The 18,022-nt window shown below is 41.2% G+C and overlaps 2 protein-coding genes across 2 annotated transcripts; both read left to right on the top strand.

The window, feature by feature from the left end:
- The first annotated feature begins 1,454 nt into the window (after nt 1–1,454).
- Nucleotides 1,455–6,303, top strand: LOC115249562 (zinc finger protein ZIC 5-like). Its single transcript, XM_029835225.1, has 2 exons — nt 1,455–2,389; nt 3,612–6,303. Exons 1-2 carry the CDS (start codon nt 1,867–1,869, stop codon nt 4,241–4,243), a joined length of 1,155 nt encoding a protein of 384 aa, XP_029691085.1. The 5' UTR covers nt 1,455–1,866; the 3' UTR covers nt 4,244–6,303.
- A 518-nt stretch (nt 6,304–6,821) lies between these two features.
- LOC115249561 (propionyl-CoA carboxylase alpha chain, mitochondrial-like) lies at nt 6,822–17,046 on the top strand. The gene is made up of 23 exons (XM_029835224.1): nt 6,822–6,934; nt 7,860–7,937; nt 8,074–8,121; nt 8,275–8,343; nt 8,672–8,785; nt 8,886–8,939; nt 9,244–9,375; nt 9,616–9,652; nt 10,196–10,274; nt 10,480–10,582; nt 12,104–12,198; nt 12,595–12,745; nt 12,898–13,041; nt 13,558–13,632; nt 14,384–14,452; nt 14,558–14,633; nt 14,731–14,944; nt 15,031–15,133; nt 15,635–15,733; nt 15,813–15,866; nt 16,190–16,330; nt 16,417–16,494; nt 16,665–17,046. The coding sequence occupies exons 1-23, from the start codon at nt 6,881–6,883 to the stop codon at nt 16,731–16,733; spliced, it is 2,136 nt and encodes a 711-aa protein (XP_029691084.1). The 5' UTR covers nt 6,822–6,880; the 3' UTR covers nt 16,734–17,046.
- The last annotated feature ends 976 nt before the right edge of the window (nt 17,047–18,022 follow it).

Below are 18,022 nucleotides of genomic sequence, written 5' to 3'. Positions count from 1 at the left end.
CAATAGTAGTCATGTCCGTCGCTTTGTGAATGTGCTGTGGTAATTAATAAAGTGAAAGTAAAGAGATCCTCAATTAAAGGAGCTATTGTATAGGTTGGATCAGTAGGAGGAGCCTTTTGAAATGTAGGTGAATGTTGCAAATATTACATTACATTGGTACAGAGGTGACAGAGGAAGATACAGTTACATCATCCTACATACATTTAGATCCACTAGATATTTAGTAGGATTCTTCGTGTCTTGATGTAATATGACTGCATAAATTGTATTACATTTGTACAGTATTACAAATAATAATGAAACACTGCAGGAAAAGGAAAAATCACAATGGGGTCATTTGAAGCCTTCAATAGTTTCATGTTATAAAAACAACAGAAAATCTGACAAAAAAAAAGATATAGTTTAGACAAAACTTGGGAGTTGTTCTGGCCAGGATACCTTTAGAGTACTGCCGAGGTACCCTTAAGCAAGAGCCCACGTATGTGTTTTCCTGTACTAGTTTCATAATGAATACTGAAATCTGAATTTTACTAGCAAAGTGAGGATATTTTTGGGATGTATGGACATTTTTGGCTGGTCCTCGTAACAGACGTACCAACGCCGGTGTTTACAAACACCTCCTTGATCGACATTCAAGATGCATGTCTATTAATGAGCAGCAACACACGGCTTCCTAGCCATCATGAGAGGACAGCAATTACAAAATAGCAATTAAATCGTTTAAACATCTGAAAAGTTTCACAGAGGAACAATTCTTTTTTCGCTAAATGGGAAAAACCATTGAGAATTGCTGTCTGCTAGTGAAGACTTTAGACTTAAGATTTGATAGTTGACCAGTTGAATAGGAATGGAATCTTGACCTGTTCTGGAATATTTCCTTTATTTTCTCCTTTATCTATCTATCTATCTATCTATCTATCTATCTATCTATCTATCTATCTATCTATCTATCTATCTATCTATCTATCTATCTCACACACACTGTAGCTTTAAATATGCAATACTGTATACAATAGAATAGGTGCACAAATTATGTAAATATTTTTTTATTTAAAAAAAACTATATATTTTCTCTTTAGACTTACGTGTCTTTGTGCCAGCCATGGATGAAATTTTCGATATCCTTTCCTGGAATAAGTCAGCCAGACGAAGGCAGGCACAAGGCTACAGTGACACGTCTCCTTGCTCAGGAGTCATTAATGCACCCATACATGTTTGCACAACATTAAATACACTTGACATTAAGAACATTATTTTCTAAATGTCTTAAACACACATAGATTGATAGATATTTGTGTAAAAAAAATATATAGCTAGGATGGATTCACTCTGAAACTGGAAATAATGCACAGTTGGGAAAGAGTGAAACCTCAAATGGTAATGACACTCCACATTTTCCAAATCAATGATGTCACTTTAAATACTCATATTAATTCACTAAGCTTAGCCTAATGAGAAGGCTAATTCATTCATACGCCATATTTAACTCGAGATTAAGATTTTCCTTTCCTAGTTTTTATTTAAATTTGAACTGAAATGAATGAAACCAAACGAGTGCAGAGAGGAGCGAGTAAGGAAAGGAGACGAGGAGGCCACTCGACAGTGTTGGGTCGCGGCCCGCTGTATTCCTTCGAGTCTGTTCACCTCCATTCACACAGTAAATAAAAGCATGGAGGCTTTGACTCTCGGGATATAACGCCGTTCAGCGGGGGGTAAAGACACCGCCGCATGCGCTCTCCTTTACACCAAAACACTCGGGAAGGAAGCGAGACGGCGTCTAGCCTTTGCCCACTGTGACTCAACTCATTTTCGGGGGAAAGAGGACTGTTCTCGGAGACAAGAGCGGGGCAGCCCGCCGCGCTTAGCATGAAACGGGCGGCTGTAGTGGCCAGGCACAATGGCCTCGTCTCTCCGCTGGGGAACAACAACTCGGGGGCTTCCAGCATCGTCTCGCCGCCCCAGCAGAAAGCCAGTAGTATCACCGCCGCTGCGGACGGCGGCACCGGCGGGGAGATGGACGGCCTGTTGGATTTCTCCAAAGGCCCCGTCGTCAAAACGGAGCTGGTGTGCAAATGGATAGACCGAACTTCTTCGAGACAGAGGCTCGGGCGGACGGCGACATCCGTCTGCGACCAAACTTTCAGCTCCATGCCCGAGCTGGTGGACCACGTCACCACCGAACATGTCGCGGCGGGTCTCGACACCCTGAGTCACGTCTGCATGTGGGACGAGTGCATGCGCGGCGGGAAGGCGTTTAAAGCCAAATACAAACTCATCAACCACATTCGCGTGCACACCGGGGAGAAGCCGTTTTCGTGTGCGTTTCCCAACTGCGGCAAGATGTTTGCACGCTCCGAAAACCTCAAGATCCACACGCGCACGCACACGGGTAGGGGTGCTCATGTTTATGCGGCCACACACGGCGCCCCGTGATTCAGCCATTATAATCTGTAAATCCGCATCATCCACGGAGACAGCAGGCTCCCTGACGGAGAAGAAAGAGGTTAATAGAGATTGTTCCCAGTCAGATAGGAATCCCCTCCATGTTTATGGAGGCTCGGTTCCCTACCGATGCACATGTGCCCTTCGCTGCCACCTTGTTTCCTTAAGCATTCAATGCTCGGAGCCGCGGCTCTGGAGTCATACAAGGTGACAGGAAGCAACAGAAGCAGCTGGATTGTGAGGAAATAATGCACAGAACTGAGCAGAGAGAAAGTAGCAGGATGAGATCTACAGAACCATAAAAGAAGCAAAGATGCGGCAGATTAATAAGTCAAGTTAAGAGCTTGCCATCATTGAGACAGGTTGTAAAAATGTCTTCAACACTCTTGAGAGAGTTGGGGACTGAGAACTGGTTACAATACAAATAGAAAAAGAAATCTGTCAATCAAATCTCTTCTGAACTAAAATAATTTTTTATTCTTTTTTAAATCTAATGATGAAGTACCACTCTTGTATTTTCCTGACGAGAACACAGTAGATTAAATGATGGTGGGGTAAAAATGAAGGTTCTTCAAGACATCTATTTAAACTTATAGTTATACTCAAATACTCTTGTTTCAATGTTTTTGTTATTTTTCTCTAAACTAGAAATAGCAACTACCCTTTCCTGCCTATGTACTTAAAAACTACAAAGTTCCAAGAAAGCTTGTAGCAAGACCGATATGAAGTATAGACTGTTTCTCTGTCATCCCACTGATGGACACCCAAACCGATGTCCTGCAGTGGAAATGTGCTCAATCTAACGTGCACATCCACAATAAATGCATGACCGAAGCCGCAGTTTGTGGGGAAAATCTCTATTGGCTCTTGTAGGACAGCAACTGCCTTGAGTTCCTTGTCAAATGAGCAGAATAAGCCATATTCAATGAAGTGGTGCCTTTCTTCTTGTATGTATTCTCATTATTTCTGTGTCAAAGCAACGATCCAATCATACCAACAAGCAAATGTGAAGCGTTGAGGTCGGCAGATACCACACAATGGAGTCTGAAGTGCACAATTTCTGATCGAATTTCCTAAAACTCTTTAATATTTCCTATAGATAAACGCCACACCTACCTAGGACTCTACAAGTGAATGCTGTAACGGTGAAACTGTTGTCTGTGTTGCAGGTGAGAAGCCATTCCAGTGTGAGTTTTGTGAGCGACGATTTGCCAACAGCAGCGACAGGAAAAAGCATTCGCAGGTTCACACGGCATCCAAACCCTACGACTGCAAGGCCATGGGCTGTACCAAGTCCTACACCCACCCCAGCTCTCTGCGCAAGCACATGAAGGTTCACATCAAATCATCACCTACCTCTGAGCCCCAGGATCCATACGACACCATCCCACATCAACTCCAGCCATCTCATCAGGCCATCATTGAGCCCCTTGACCTTAAAATAAACCACCTCTCACCATCACTTGCCAACAAAAACACTCATTTACCTCTTCTGTCCAAACACTCGTTGGATATTAGCTCAGCCAGCGAAGTAGACCATAAGATGTTGCTGCGAAGTTCGTCCCCAGTGGCGATGCCTCTGGATCTGTCGTTATCGGGCCTGAAGAATCGACTGACTCAGAAGCAGCAGAGCGGCCGGAGCTCACGGAGGAGCCAACGTTCAGTAAATCCAGCCTTACCTCAGTTCTCTAACATTAAGGAGTGGTATGTCTGTACCAGGACTACAGCTCCACACTTTCCTCTACTCCATCCCGACCACATCAAGTCAGAACCTAGTGATGACGAGGAGTACGTGACGTAGAAACGAGGGGACGGCAGATATGGTCTTCGTGAGATGTCAGGCGCAGGCTAGAGAGATCAGGCTAGCGGATGCTCTTCAGAATCATAGTTGCTGTAATTTTCCAGAGCCAGCACTTCTATGGTTCATTGAGCCTTCCAAGACAATGCTGTGATCAGGTGGGAGGTTTCGCTCTGTCTGAAGTTGCAAACCGAGTTTGGACGTCACCATCTATGGACCGAAAACAATGGTTTACAAGTCAGGAGAACGGACTAGAGGAATTCAATCATTTTTATAGTTCTAAAACAAAATGTTTGGCATACAGCTGAAAGTTCTTGACTCAGTGTTTGCCATCTAACGTGAACTAATAAAGGGGATATATTTATACCAATGGACCAGGGAATGTTGGTGACTGCCCTAACTGTTGAAGAGCGGAACTTATTGTGACAAGCCTTTTAGAGACAGATTAGAGACCAGTTTGTCAACAAGGTGCAACCTTAAGCAATATCAAGGGCTAAATCTGCATTGCTACAAACTTTAGCATCACCCAGATTTGTAACAAGCACCGACACAGCAGGCACATAGGACAGAGGCGGATTAAAGGTCCAGTGTGCATGATTTGAGAGCTGAACTTCAGTATAATAATGAATGCTAATATCAAACACCTCGGGATGCTTTGCAAACCTTAGACAAGACAAGGAAGTGATGATTGGACTCATATTTATCGGTTAAATACCGTAGCTAAAAACTACATCAAATGTCTAAACTGGGAAATTCTACTTCATTTCAGTAGTTGAATTTCGGCAGCAGTGGTCCCCACCCCCAACACATTCTTTAAGCCCTACGTCGTTTCAGTCTGTCTTTGATTGGTTTTTTAGACCAATCGTTTGAGCTTTCTTTCCCTGCTTTGCATAAAAACAGATTTCTCAGTTTTCCCATTTGATATATAACCTTGAGCATTTTTCCTCCGAGTGGCAATTTTTAGCAGTTCTTTCAAATATCATGTTTTAATGTTGACGTTAGACAACAATCCAGGCTATTTCTAATGTGATGATCCACAGATGTTTAGCTGTTGTCACCAAATCCTACACATTGGACCTTTATAGCTTCAGCATGTTTTGACCTACTTGTTTCTTGAAGAGCAGAAACTGAAATATCGAACGAGAAAAACTCTTAATTTTACAGTAGGAAAGTTAGATGTTGTTCAATGATCCAGTAAGCACTTTGTTTCAAGGAAATTGAGGCCTTTCCTTATACAGCAGTAAATTTTAGGTTGAAATAATCCAAAGTGGAGGTCAACAGTGAAGCTGCACTTTGAAGGCAGTGGGAATGATCTGAAGTCTGCAAAACCTCATCACCTCAATGGACCTGTCAGTGAGGTCATTCTCTGGATTTGTTTACACTCCCGATTTGCAATTTTGTTCAGACCCCGAGGTTACTGAAATGTCTATGTATGCCATACTCATATTACTTTAACATAAAAAAATGTATATTAAAAGAAAACGTTGAGTATTTTTGCTTTGAAACAATGCAGCTATGAAAAAATCTGTGTAAACATTTGTTTCAAATGAATTTGACACAAACAAAAATGCTACGTTTGATTCTTCTTGAAAATGTCTGTTGAAGTGATTGAATCCAATATATACATTCATTATCCATTCACTCATTTCGCTGCATTTGAAACTGATGTAAAATTGAACCTGACTGAATGTTCTTGTTTAAATTATGGAAAGGTAATAAAAACTAAAATACATTATCATATACTGAAAATAACGTACGTAACCCCCCTACTTTGGGAGATAGGTGGATTGGTTATTTTCAAATTGTTCTTAAGCGTGAATGTAATTTTTGGCCCTGTGATGATTGATGGATGGATAGAAAATAAAAATACCCCATAAGACATTATTATACAAACATAGCCCCTATTAATAACAATAGCGTATTAATAGCAAACAAAACCAAAACAATATTTCTTATTTAGTTACTTAGGCTGGTTTTCTACAACGACCCAAAATGTTTATAAGTTGAAAAGTGGTAGTTTTCATTACAGGGCAAATTCAGTATAAAAACACAGGCACGCACGCACATGTCCAATTCCATTTCATGGGGTCTCTATTCATGATCATATAATAAAAATAGATTTTAATGATCTTAAAATGTCTGGACATTACATAAATATTTCAAGGGAATAAGTGCAGCTCCGTCAGACTATGTACACTACATATGGCTGAACTTACACCGAATACACACATGTATCTGGATATCTGTGCCTAGTGTTTTGTGATCATATTTAATAATAATAATCATAATTTGATTATCTAAACAAAACCTGGTAAAACACATTTTTTAATGCAGACAATCACAGTCATTAAATTGGAAAATAATTGTGTTTGAAATAGATATTTTAAACATAAAAAAAGCCTAGAGTCTAATGTCAAAAGTTCCTGACAGACACTATTAAGCCATGGGAACTTCATACTTTTCTCTTTTTTTCACCACATTCCAAGAATTGTTTGTCAACCTCTATTGTTCTATAAAGTTTTCTGCCCCGCCCCTTCTCTAAAAAACCCCGAGAAGACGCCTCCATTCCAGCCAATCAGGGCTTTATAAAGCGCTGACATCATCACGTCGGAAGAGCGTTTGTCGGTCACCGTCTTCAACATGGCGGCGCACAGGCTCTCTCCATCACTGAACAGGCTGCTGTTTGCTGTAAAGGTGAGCTACACGTTTGGGGGTTCTGCGGGAAGCGAGCTCGACACGTCAACAACGGTTTAGGTGTTGTTAGTTTGTCTGTCTTGTTGCTGTTGTCGCGTCAGCGACTCTAGTTTCCGACGCCGTCCGGGGCCAACTAACACCCGGAGTCCTGAACGCCACCCAATAAAAGTAGTTAAAACACGCCAGGTACTGAAAGACAGTCTGCAGAAGAAGTTGGTGAAAAGTATAAAACTAACTACTTGAAATGTAAATTGCCTTAGCCATGTCTTTAAACATTCTTTTTACAAATTGATGGTGTAAATATGCGTCTTTTTAACTTTCCCTACGACTTCTAGATTGTTGACAACGAAGCTGGTGTTTTCTGTTTGTGGACCCATGGTTGGCCTCACTTTCTCTGAATCCAGCCTCCGCACATTAACGTTGAAATTACTGTATGGTTTCTTTAGCTTGACTGTACACATACAATAAAAGATGTTTGACATGATTACCTTGAAAGGTCTCATACTTGTAATCAGATTTTTGTCCTGGAAGTCTTTGCACCTGTACATCACAGAAAGCAATATTACACTTTTATAAACTATGTGTGTAAGTTTAAGCAACATTGCCAAGAATATGTGCTGTCTCACTGGAAATCCTAATCCCCCTTGTTTGTCATTGAGTAAACTCATTTATCCTTTCTGATAAAGAATGACTTTCAAGTTTATGCAAACAGCTATGCTAAAAACCCACCTTTCATTATCAAGATAAAGGAAATAATCCCCTATCTGCTGTTAAGTCTGCATGATTCGTTATGTCTCAAGTGGCTTTAGTTCTAAGTTTAGTTTGACAAGCACCTTGTTGCATTAAGTTACTGCAGTAATGCAAAAATTTAAAATGACATGATGACAACCGTTCAGACTGATAACGTCACTGTTTTTCCCCCCAGTATGGTTCCCTCCAGCCCAGGTGCTGTACTGTAAACAGCAGCATTCTGTATTCCACCACCTCCACTGACACAGAAAAGGTATCAGCAACACACCATCTACTTGTTGACTGTAAAGCTTAATAATATTTAACCAGTAGCTCTTTGCACAGTCAAACTTCTTTGAATCAAACGCGTCAGTGATACTCTGGACTGATCTGTTCCTTGATCCCCTCAGACGTTTGATAAGATCCTCATCGCCAACAGAGGAGAGATTGCATGCAGGGTAAGGCTGGCTGACACCCACGGCTGCACGGCAGGTTACGTGGCTGCATCAGATTACTGATGACTCACTGCAGCTGGTCCCATCAGTCGCTTATTTCTTTTTTCTTTTTTTTTCTTTCCACTGATGATAAATCTTGTTTTCTTCTTTCACCAGGTCATCAAGACATGTAGGAAAATGGGTATCCAGTCTGTAGCTGTACACAGTGACGTGGATTCCAGTGCTGTGAGTGGGGAAAACTACACATACTGTTGAAAAACAAACGATACAATTACGACTTTAGTGTAAAATACTAAGAATCTACAACCAATGAGCTCTTAAATATTCACAGTAAATTTAGCACAAACATGGCACATTTGTTTTGGAATCTAGCCAAAATCCAATGGCAATAGTTTAGGTATTCTTTACTATTCATACTTTATAAACTTAGTTTTCTGTAAATGGCCACTCTAAGGAAAATAAAAAAAACAAACTAAACTAGAAATGACCCTAAACCTATTAAAGCCTTTAATTGCATTATTTGATTAAATCTGAGTTTGTAATTTGTGCTCAGGTTCATGTAAAGATGGCTGACGAAGCAGTGTGTGTGGGTCCTGCTCCCACCAACAAGAGCTACCTAAACATGGACGCCATCATGGATGCCATCCGGTTGACTGGCGCTCAAGCTGTGAGTATTGTTACGCGTTGGTGACAGATGTTAAACCGCTCTGTTCCATCAGCACCAGTTATTGATCAGTCTGGCTGATGCTATCTTTGTTTCTTTACAGGTTCATCCTGGTTATGGGTTTCTCTCTGAAAACAAAGTGTTTGCTAAGCGGCTGGTACGTATCAAGGAGACAGACACAAGCTAATCTCATTTTGACCCTATTAACATGAGTCTAATATTATACACAAGAACCTCTTCCTGACTTGATTTATTTGAACCCAAAGCAGTTTAACTCTTTTAGCCTTTTGCTATAATGTATTCTGTTAAACTGTATTAAAATGTAAAGAATGGAGTGGCAATATTTACTTAATCTGAGATCTTTAGAGTAGAGCAGAGGCTGGTTGTTGATTGCTTTCCTGTCTTTGACTCTGAAGCATTGGAAAAGCAATATAGCACTTGTATAATTGTTTTCTCATTAGGCAGCAGAGGGTGTGATGTTCATTGGCCCAGACACCCATGCTATCCATGCTATGGGGGATAAGATCGAGAGCAAGCTCATCGCTAAAGCTGCCAAGGTCAACACTATCCCAGGATTTGATGGAGTTGTGAAGGTACGGTCACGCTTGGAATCACTTTTAGATGATGAAAGGAAAATTTAAAACTGGATTTCTGATTATGGTTATGAGTGCTGACCCTCTGTCAGGGCCTCTATACAGAATAAAGCATCTTTACAATAATAGGAAGAGTTTTAAAAGACATTTTGGATGCATGTTGCTTACCTAAAACAAGTTTGCAGCAGCCTTGAACAGTTTGGCTAAAGCTTATTGATCATGAACCATTCTCTGTATCAGACTGCTGAAGACGCCGTGAAGATCGCTCAGGAAATTGGTGAGTTTTTGTTTCTCCACCTGCTCCTATGGCAGTCTTCATAATTCATATTTATTGGTTTTGGAAGCTATTTATTTAATTACCAATGTTAACAGCAGATGCCTGTATTGTTAAATGGCAGTATGTGCCCAATTGATCCATAGCTTAAGTTGATAAAATTAAAATCTCTTTCACTAAACGGGGTGTTGTAACACAGGTTAACCACTAGGCGCAGTCATCACCTACCTGAATGGGATATTTTCAAATACATTCTGAAATCTTCCCAGATGTCTTTAGTGTCATTTTTTTAAGGGGTCATAAATCTGGAGTGTTCATTTTTCTAAATGTGCTTCCTTCAGAATCCTGGAGCTTTGATATTACAGGGAACAAATTCACCTATTTGACTTCAAGGCAGACGAGACGCTCGTTACTATAATTGTGTTGTCTCATGTGCTCAGTCCAGGAAAATATATAATTTTATATATTTTGGAGGGTTTGAAACAAGTACAACTAAACTGTTGCTGAGGAATCATGTGGGTTTGATCTGTAATGTTTTGTCGGCAGGGTATCCTGTGATGATCAAAGCATCTGCAGGAGGGGGAGGAAAGGGGATGCGGATTGCCTGGAATGATGAGGAGACCAGGTATGTTATCCTTGGCTTGTACAGCATCTGTCGATGCGGCTTGTTGTGACTGTTATACTCAGCAGAGGAGCTCGTAGCACTGCTGCTCACACCAGATATAAAGTGCTTTCTGGAGAAAAAGCACATTTTTGGTTTCTATTGACACTTTATCCCCTTATACTTCCTGTTGCTCATTTTACATGTTCTGAGTCTGACTCTGTTACAGGGAAGGTTTCCGATTCTCATCCCAGGAAGCGGCATCCAGCTTTGGAGATGACAGGTTGCTGATCGAGAAGTACATAGACAATCCCAGACACATCGAGATACAGGTGCAACACACGTCTGCTGTTGACAAAATGCACACATGTTTATCGTGTAGATCCATCTGTGTAAACAGGAAACATTTATAGCGCGCTGAACCTTGGTTTGGGTTTTAGATCCATCTATCTCTGAATCTTTCATCCAAATCAGTTGTGCACGATCTTTTATCAAGATATTGAAGCACACAAACAGAAACATCATTTTGGGGTTTGTCTTGGCAGTTGCAAATGTACAAAGTGTTTGAAGATCTGCCCCAAGGTTTTTACTCTGTTGGGACGTCCCCCTAGTGGTCAGGAAGGGAACTGGGTCTTTTCTCCTGTCATTGCCCTGTTTATTATGGTCTGTATTGTGTCCTGTTCAGCTTCACTGAAGAAGTGTATTTTGCCCCCCCCCCCCCCCCCCCCCCCATGCACTTTGAGAAATCGAAATACAACATCGGTCAACCCTTGAGACTAACGTGACTGCTTCTGTCGTACTTGGGATGCTGCTTTAGTTACAGAGTTTCGCCTTTAGCTCAAACAGAGTAGAGTTATCAGTGTTGGACCTTTTTTGAGGAGAACACACTACTGAAGTTGGCTTCTGATTTGACAGTTAAGGGGAAAATAAATCCATGTTGAGTGACTGTTTCTCCACCAATCGTCTGGGTTTTTTTTTATTTTTTTTATTATTTTTTTTTTGTACCTCTTTTCGAAGTTACTCAATTTACAATTTTGTTCAGACCCCGATGTTACTGAAATGGCTGCCATACTCATTACTTTAACATAAATGTATATTAAAAGAACAGAGTATTTTTGCTTTGAAACAATGCAGCTATAATATCTGTAAACAGTGTTTCAAATGGATTTGAGACAAACAAATGCTACATTTGATCTTGAGAATGCCTGAAGTGACTGAATCCAATATACATTCATTATCCATTCACTCATTTCGCTTCATTTTGAACCTGACTGAATATTCTTGTTTAAATTATGGAAAGGTAATAAAAACTAAAATTATCATACTGAAAATAATGTATGTAACCCCTCCGTACATTGGAGGACTGGTTGGATTGGTTATTTTCAAATTGTTAAGCATAATGTAAAAGGAACATTTGTTTTTGGCGATAAGAGGCTGAAGTTGTATTTCAACTTTATTACCATTGTGACTCTCTCGAAGATCACGATGGAAAAATTAGGAGGTAAATATAAATGCTTCTAATGCTCTTCTTTTGTCTTAATTTCTTTCACTCTCACCAGATTCCTTTTGATCTTAATGGAATATTCTCATTAATTGGTTTTGATGGTTTTTGACATTTTGTTCTTGTGGATTTCAAAGGGGGTCCAACCTTTTTTAGGATAGTATTTACAGCAATCAGCATTCAGTTGTGAGCTCCATATACTGATCCAGTGAGGTCCATTTGTGTGCCCCCCCCCCCCCACAAACCCACTATTCTCTCCTCCACCACTGAGGCCATATTTTTCAAATGGACTTCAGTTTTGTGCCCTATCCTGATCCCAATGCCTGAGTTATTTTCTTTTATTCTCTTGTAGGTGCTGGCTGATAAACATGGCAATGCCCTGTGGCTGAATGAGAGGGAGTGCTCTATCCAGAGGAGGAACCAGAAGGTTGTGGAAGAGGCGCCCAGGTCCGTTAGAACCTTTTTAGTAATTGCATGTTTCAGTGAACCAGTGATCATCGAGCAGGTCTTATATTTAGCAGCATAGTAACGGCAATCCAAGTAAAGGATGATCAACAGTGGTAGAAAGTAATCTGATTTCTTTAAAGTGATGGGATGAGTATCACGAATTTAGGTGAAGATACAAACTGCTGGGGATATTCATGAACGGGGAGGTCGGATTAGAATTTTTGATTTGTAACATCTGCTTTGGAGTTAAAATCTGTCTCCAACAAAAGCAGGATGAACTTAAAATTACCATGTATCAAAACTTGGGCAGATTAACAAAGTTTGGATAAACACTTTAGATTTAGAACTTCTGTGTGTTTGACATGTATGTAAAACATTTGGCTCTGGTCTCTGCAGCACTTTCCTTGACCCAGTAACGCGACGGGCAATGGGAGAGCAGGCTGTACAACTGGCCAAAGCTGTCGAGTACTCCTCCGCTGGTACCGTGGAGTTTCTGGTGGATTCAAAGAAAAACTTCTACTTCCTGGAGATGAACACGCGTCTTCAGGTCAGCGCAGTGACTGTATATATCCACTAAGATGATAGCCACAGACGCCTGGTTGCAAATCTGTAGCAAATGTATGTAGGATTAATGTGGTGCCTGTTTATGGCTGTCGGCCCTTGCAGTACAGAGATGAGTCTTCCTGCTTCCTCTGACAGGTGGAACATCCAATAACTGAGTGTATTACTGGGCTGGACCTGGTGGAGCAGATGATCAGGGTGGCCAAAGGCTACAGGCTGAATCACAAGCAAGAAGATATCCCCATAAATGGCTGGGCCATCGAGAGCCGCGTCTATGCCGAGGTGTGCAAGGGCCATATTGTGAAATAGTATTAACAAAATTTAAGAACTGATTAACAAGTGTGATTAGAAGCCTTTACTAGATTGGCTATAGAGGTGTTTGCAATTAATCTGAATTATTTTAAATTTCATTCTATTAGACTTAAATTAGTGACACATTTCATTATGTGATTAAAGTTCCTATTGCAATTTACCCTTGACTAAAGCAGTGCAGTAAATATAAACGTCCAACAGGCACACTTTTAATGAGTAACAATAATTAGTCCCTAACGGGTCATTTGTGTGGCCAACAAGCAGCTAAAGTCTGATTTGTAAAACTTGTTATATTGACATTAAAACAGTTCCACGACAGGAAATTTAAGCTGAAAATGACAAAGCTGCTCTTAATTATGTTTGACTCAAATCTTAAGTTTTTCCCAGACGAACAATAACCCTCAAAAATGAGTTAAAAAAAAAAAAGTTTAAGTCTTTTCCGAAGTTTAACATAAGATTTTGTGGCGAACTGTCTCCTCCTGTTAGGATCCATACAAATCATTTGGTCTTCCTTCCATTGGACGTCTGTCTCAGTACCAGGAGCCGCTCAACCTCAGCAACGTGAGTCTGTCACATACTGCAGGGGCTCTGAATTCACTGTTAAAAAATGAAGGTAACACACAATTCTCATAACTGAGTTAATCACACTTCTGACTTCATGGCTAATTTGGGAATTTTCCTCCACCACTAGAGGGCGCATGAGGTGGTACATGGAGCTCCTCTGGGATGGCAGATTCATATGCAGCATAGAGGTTTATTGTCTCCCAGCACAGAGGGAGAGTGTGGAGCTGATGATGCTAGACTCCTGGAGGGCTGGGTTCTAATTGGGACCAGGAGGAATGCTACAGAGCTCTACAAAATTATACTTAAGACTCCATGAGTTGGGCATTTGCTCACAGCATCACATGTTGTTCAGAACTTTCTGCTGCCATATTGGTGTGGAGGGACCTGGTTCCATCTGGTGCACAACACCAGAAGTGTTTGGCTGCCATGGCTCAGCAGCTCCTGGATAACAAAGGCACCGATGGTCCACTTTGAGTTTGGGTGTGATTCTGCCTTCAGTCCAGAGTTCAGTGGGTTTCTGTGTTGCCCCCCCCCCTCTTCCCCTTAGTTGTTGAATTGTTGTCTTCAGACAGTCAAACTACAGTTTCATCTGGAATGTTTCCCTCCAGATCTGGGATGTGTGATTTAAGACATAATTTATTTATTTTTTGATCATTTTCAGACACCATTTGTGACTTTGTCTGTACAAATACAATCAGAATCTCCTTCCGCTCAGCCTGAACCCTGAATTCAAACCTTTCCCTGTCAGGTCCGTGTCGACAGCGGCATCCAGGAGGGAAGTGACATCAGCATCTACTATGACCCCATGATCTCCAAGGTCAGTGTTGTGGTGAATATACACAGGTTGGATGATTTCATGTCATAACGGATGCTCATAACACAACTTTTGCGCTTATCTTTGTTTTTTGTCTTTTATCTATAGTTGGTTACTTATGGCGCCACACGTGCTGAAGCTTTGGGCAAGATGGAAGCTGCTCTGGATAACTACGTCATCAGAGGTTTGCAAACTGATTTATTAAATGAACTGTAGGGTTTTATTTTTTATATTTTTTTTAACCATGTGACCACCTGTATAACTCCTGTCCTCCACACCAGGTGTGACCCACAACATTCCTCTCTTGCGTGAAATAATCACCCACCCTCGCTTCATCTCTGGGGACATCAGCACCAACTTCCTGCCAGAGGTTTACCCAGAAGGTTTCAAGGGTCATCAGCTTGACGTGACGGAACGCCGGGAGCTGCTGGCCTCAGCAGCCGCTCTCTACATCACCGCTCAGCTGCGCTCTCAGAAGGTCCTTGGTAACCTGAGGTGAGGGTGTCAGCAGAGGCCTTTTCTGCAGGAATGTCCATTCCAGTAAAATATCCAGTAAAAAGAAGTCTGTACTTGTGTTGCAGGGTGTCCTCTAGCCCAGTGGAATGGAACCAGTGGGAGCTGCATGCAGAGCTGGGGGAGGGAGGTCATTCTGTGGTGGTTACCAAGTCCCAGAATGTGTTTGTGGTGAGTGATAAACGTGCATCCTGGAATCGGTTCATCGTGCATCCTTGTTTTAACTGTGCTTGGCTGCAGCCCTGCGCTCTGAACTAAACGGATAGAGACGTCCTGACCTCATCACTCCTGTAATAAAAAGCAAATGACCCATTCATCAAGCTGGTTGGATGATTTTAGAAGCTCCAATGAAGCTAAAATCAGCCCCATGTTGATGTGTGATTTATATAATGTGGAATAGCTGTAAATATTCTGTACAGCATTAATACAAGTAGAACTTGACTACTTTCTACTTATAGGGCAGTATTTTAGTATTAAACATGCAGTAAATCTTTCTTTCCTTGATCTGAAAGTCAGTTGTGACTCCCAGATGCCACTATTGGACTGAAGTAGGATATTCAAGATGTACTTTATTCATCCCTGTTGGGAAATTGAATATCTTTACTTTTACTCAACTATTGCTTACGAGGATTCTTTGTAGCTCTCAACGTTCCTTTTTCTGTTTGTGAGCAGGTGGAAGTGGATGGAGAAAAGGTGGAGGTCAGCGGCCAGTGGAATTTGGCCTCCCCTCTGCTGCCAGTCACAATTAATGGCACAGAGAGAATACTACAGGTACCCCCAGATACAGAATACCTCAATCACTCCCCAAACAGGTCGAGGTCATGTAATGCTGTCACTCCCTTCATTTCAGTGTCTGTCCAGAGATGCTTCTGGAAGGATCCTCCTGCAGTACATGGGCACAACAGTAAGGCTGCACTTCTGGGTTATGACGTAATCGCACAGCCGCTGCTGTTGGGTCACGCTGAGCCGTTGGCTTATTTTAACATGCTTGAAGGGAACAGTTAAAGGATGGAGGCAGCAGCCTCTCTGCTCATAAAGAAAACACTTGCACACGATTATATTTGACAACATTGCACTGTGTTGAGGCTGGATCTTTAATGCTAATTATTCTAAAGTATTGGTGAAAAGTGTGGCAATATTTGTGTTCTAGATCGTTTCCCTGATCAGTGGCGTTTGGATGGCTTCCACTCCTGCTGCCCTTGTTTACATTTTATGGCTCTAATGTAGTTTCAGGTTCGTATTCTGTCCAAGTTGGCAGCAGAGTTAAACTCTTACATGCCGGAGAAGGTTTCTGAAGACACCAGCAGTATCCTGCGTTCGCCAATGCCGGGCACCGTGGTGGCCGTGTCCGTCAAGCCAGGGGACACGGTAGGTCTGATCCAAGACCAGTTATAGTCTTCCAAGGGCAACCAGGCCAAATCTTACGAACATGTGTTTGGTGTGGGTGTGTTAAGGTTGCAGAGGGTCAGGAGATCTGTGTGATTGAAGCCATGAAGATGCAGAACAGTCTGACAGCAGTCAAGCAAGCAAAGGTAAACATGTCTGTTCTAACCAAGGCGCTCAGGGAATTTAAAGTCCATGTTCTGAGAGGATTGCAACATAATTCAGTCCTCAGTAATGCTAGGTGGAAATATCTTTAAAACAGAATGCACACATGTTGTTACCAAAACATCCAATTGATGGATCACTTGTGTGTGTCCAGGTTAAGAATGTCCACTGTAAACCAGGGGAGACAGTGGGAGAGGGCGACCTGCTGGTGGAGCTGGAATAGAACACGCTGTCAAGGTGTGACCTCGGCACCAGGATTAGCCTTAATCTGTCTCCATCCTCACAGGAAGATCCACGCTGGCAAACTGACTGGATTCTTTTTTTCTTTTTTTTTGCCTCCGTGTGTTTATAAATGGCCCTTTAGTAAAGATTATTGTCTGGAGGGTGTCTCGCAACTGAGTTGTATCAGCTGTGTCTTCTCCACATGCCTGCCTCCGTTATGTTTCTCCATGCAGCCATCTGGGGATAAAACACTTTCCACTTTTTTTAAACCTGACTGTTCATGTTTTGGTTGAAAATAAATAACACTCTTCTCACTTTTGCCTAAATTGTACTTCAAAACATAAATCTACAATATATTCTGCAGAATCACAAGGACCTTGTGGGTTGCATGCTGCTTTAATTTCTATTTCACGAGTTGGTAATCTGACTTGTATTGACTGGCAATCTAACATCTAGTGTTAAGTCTCCCCAAAAGAGAAAAAAAATTGCTTTGACAAATTCAATTTATTATATAAATTAACAATGTTTTGGGGAAGGGGGGGGGGGGGAGAATGTGGTTTTTCACCTCAAATGGAAAACTTGCATTTCAAAAACTGATATTTGAACTTTCAAAAAAATTCCTGATGGCATTAAAAGTGCTGTTTTAAACTGAAATATAGAAAAGCTATCTTCAGTGGAGTTCTGAACATGGTGTCACCTCAACTATGTGTGTATGTGCTTCCTATACACTATAATCTACTATGACTAACACATTGGAGGAAATATTCAAATAAGTTTGTTTTTGAAAACTAGTCGATCCCTTTTAAATTCAGAAACTAATCCTGATCTACTGACTTGTATATAAATTTACTTGAATTACCACTAGAGGGCGCCCCACCACCACACGTTAAGCTGTTATAAATCTCCCCAGACGGGGACGCTGTTATCTGTTTATAATGTCCTGGGTAAAGTGACAGACTCGTGCTAAAACAAATATTCTTCTTACATTTATTTCCTGTGTTTGTCCAAAGTAGAAGCATGTAGAAGCAACCATCAGTGCTAAAATAAGATAAGGACATTGAGTTTTATAGTCACATTACAGCTCATTTTGATATCATATGCAGCATTAAATAATAAAACAAGATATAATTTAAACGCTTACTTTTAAAAACAACCGTGATTATTCGTGCGCCATTTAGATCCAAATTCTCATTTTGTTTCCGGACATGGCCAAATGAAGGTCAGGCCCCTACAACGTGGCGTAACAATAATAACCAGACTGAGCAAGATTTATCCAGCCTACACCTGATG

Source organism: Takifugu rubripes, chromosome 4 (assembly GCF_901000725.2).
Source record: "Takifugu rubripes chromosome 4, fTakRub1.2, whole genome shotgun sequence".
Lineage (NCBI taxonomy): Eukaryota > Metazoa > Chordata > Actinopteri > Tetraodontiformes > Tetraodontidae > Takifugu > Takifugu rubripes.
Note: the sequence above shows the minus strand (reverse complement) of the source record. Positions and strands in the feature narration are given on the sequence as shown.